Source organism: Kryptolebias marmoratus, linkage group LG15 (genome assembly GCF_001649575.2).
Source record: "Kryptolebias marmoratus isolate JLee-2015 linkage group LG15, ASM164957v2, whole genome shotgun sequence".
Taxonomy (NCBI): domain Eukaryota; kingdom Metazoa; phylum Chordata; class Actinopteri; order Cyprinodontiformes; family Rivulidae; genus Kryptolebias; species Kryptolebias marmoratus.
Window position 1 is genome coordinate 31,238,713 of NC_051444.1, and position 2,383 is coordinate 31,241,095.

Here is a 2,383-nt window from a genome sequence, read left to right on the forward strand (position 1 = left end):
AGAGTGAAAGAGTGTCCAACCCCTCTCAAGGAGACTGGTTCCAGAGCCAGAGCCGTGTGTTGAGGTGAGCCTAACTATTTCTAGCTGGAACCTCTCAACCTCACACACCAGAGAGGTGACATTCAATGTCCCAACAGCCAGCTAGGATGTGGCTGGGATGAGGATCAGGGCCTCCAAATCCGAGGCCATGGTCTTGAGCCAGAAAAGGGTAGAGTGCCTTCTCCGGGTTGGGGAAGATATCCTGCCCCAAGTGGAGGAGTTTAAGTATCTCGGGGTCTTGTTCACGAATGAGGGAAAAATGGAGTGGGAGATCGACAGGCGGATTGGTGCAGCGTCTGCAGTGAACCGGGCACTGTCCGGTGTGTCGTGGTGAAGAGAGAGCTGAGTCAAAAGGCGAAGCTCTCGATTTACCGGTCGATCTATGTTCCTACCCTCATCTATGGTCACAAGCTTTGGGTAGTGACCGAAAGAACGAGATTGCGAATACAAACAGCTGAAATGAGTTTCCTCCGCAGGGTGTCTGGGCTCTCCCTTAGAGATAGGGTGAGAAGCTCTGTCATCCGGGAGGGACTCAGAGTAGAGCCGCTGCTTCTCCATGTCGAAAGGAGCCAGTTGAGGTGGCTCGGGCATTTGATTAGGATGCCTCCTGGACGCCTCCCTGGTGAGGTGTTCCGGGCACGTCCTGCCGGAGGAGGCCCAGAGGGAGACCCAGGATACGCTGGAGAGACTATGTTTCTCAGCTGGCCTGGGAACACTTTGGCATTCCCCCGGAGGAGCTGGCCCAAGTGGCTGGGGAGAGGGAAGTCTGGGTCTCCCTGTTTAGGCTGCTGCCCCCGCAACCCAACCCTGGACAAGTGGAAGAAGATGGATGGATGGATGGATGGAGATATTTTGTTAACACACAGACACACACAGGCAAAAACATTATCACATGTCTTATTACCCCATCAAAGTAGACCCAATGGATGATAGATCTAGCACAGGAGATCAGTCAGATTTGGGTTATAACTCCCTTCAACCATAAAAATGGTGGATGGTGCAAAGTACAGAAACAATTTAATGTAATCAGAGAACTTTAGTTTGTTACAAAAATGTAACAGTAAAAACTCAGGAAACTGATGTTGATGGCTGACAGTTTAAACATAATTAAGTTATTTTCCTGCCTCCATCCACTCACCACATGCTCGATGCCGCTGTATTCTCCCTCCGTGTTTTCCCGGATGGTGACCAGGTTGACGTCTGTGTACGGCGTCTTGTAGCCTTCGATAGTGACGCAGGGCCGCACGTTGGCATAAAGGTCAAAGGTCTTTCTGAGCAGCAGGTTCATGGAGGGGTGGCCAGCAGCGATGGGTGTCTTCAGGGGTCCTGCAGGAAGAAACCATGGCACCGATGAACTGAGTACTTCAGGAAGAAAAAACGGCAGCTCGGGATGACTAAACTGACCTTTCAAGCCAATTTTGCTCCTGTCCATGGACTCTTTGGCATCAGGAGGGATCATCCACTTGCCACCAGGTCCTTTTATCGCCGTGACGTTCCTCTCCTCCCATCTGATAGGCGCCTGCAGGTAAAAACTGATCAGTTTACAGTTTCCTGGTGTGGAGAATCAATTTCTGCTTTCAGGTGGGATCAAACTCACTTTAGCTGCATCGAAGATCTTCACAACAGCAGCAGAGATCTCTGGACCGATTCCATCACCAGGAATCAATGTGACGGTTTGCATCTGTACACAAGCAGAAGCTTTTTAGTTTACCCGATATCAGTGTTTCTACAAACAAAACAAAATCATGATACAGCACTAAACTGTTTCTCTTCTGAAACATCACGATGCACAAAAATACATGTAGTAAATCTAAAATCTTCACCTAAATATTCCTGTTTTCTAAAACTGTATAAAATGACCCCCCCCCCATTAAAACTAAACCAAACAGGCATCAGATATCAAAACTGCATTTAAATTTATACCTTTAGACTTAGATAAGACTGTGAATTTTCAGTTTAAAGACAACTTATGTCACCGTGAATACAATAAAAACTGACTTGGTGTCAGGTTCAGGTTGGTGTCCCTGAGCGACTCACCCCTCTGGAGAAGGAACCAGAGAACAGAGCAGGTCTTCTTGTTGCCCCACCCACCACCTGGCTCACCTGAAGGGAACAACATCAGGGTCACTTTGTGTCTGCTGGTTCTTCAATCCGTCTTCAGATGATGGATTGTATTCAGGGGCAGAAATTAATTTTTTTTTTACCAGCCACTCAAATATTTTACCAGCCACTATTTTTTGTTGTGACAAAAAGTTATTTCATATGATGATGATGATGGAGGTGGGTGGAAGCAGTTGTGGTGCCCTACAAGCTGAACAACACCTCTTTCTGGACACTGCATGGA

The 2,383-nt window shown here is 47.7% G+C and overlaps 1 protein-coding gene across 1 annotated transcript in view; it reads right to left on the minus strand.

The window, feature by feature from the left end:
- The window catches only part of LOC108251262 (isocitrate dehydrogenase (NAD(+)) 3 catalytic subunit alpha), a 12,538-nt gene that overhangs the window by 6,061 nt on the left and 4,094 nt on the right, over positions 1 to 2,383 (minus strand). The window contains exons 2-5 of the mRNA XM_017441496.3: positions 2,077 to 2,142; positions 1,637 to 1,720; positions 1,444 to 1,558; positions 1,178 to 1,365 (exon numbers count right to left, since the gene is read on the minus strand). Of these exons, the coding sequence (XP_017296985.1) occupies positions 1,178 to 1,365; positions 1,444 to 1,558; positions 1,637 to 1,720; positions 2,077 to 2,142 (453 nt within the window). The remainder of the gene's footprint in view (positions 1 to 1,177; positions 1,366 to 1,443; positions 1,559 to 1,636; positions 1,721 to 2,076; positions 2,143 to 2,383) is intronic.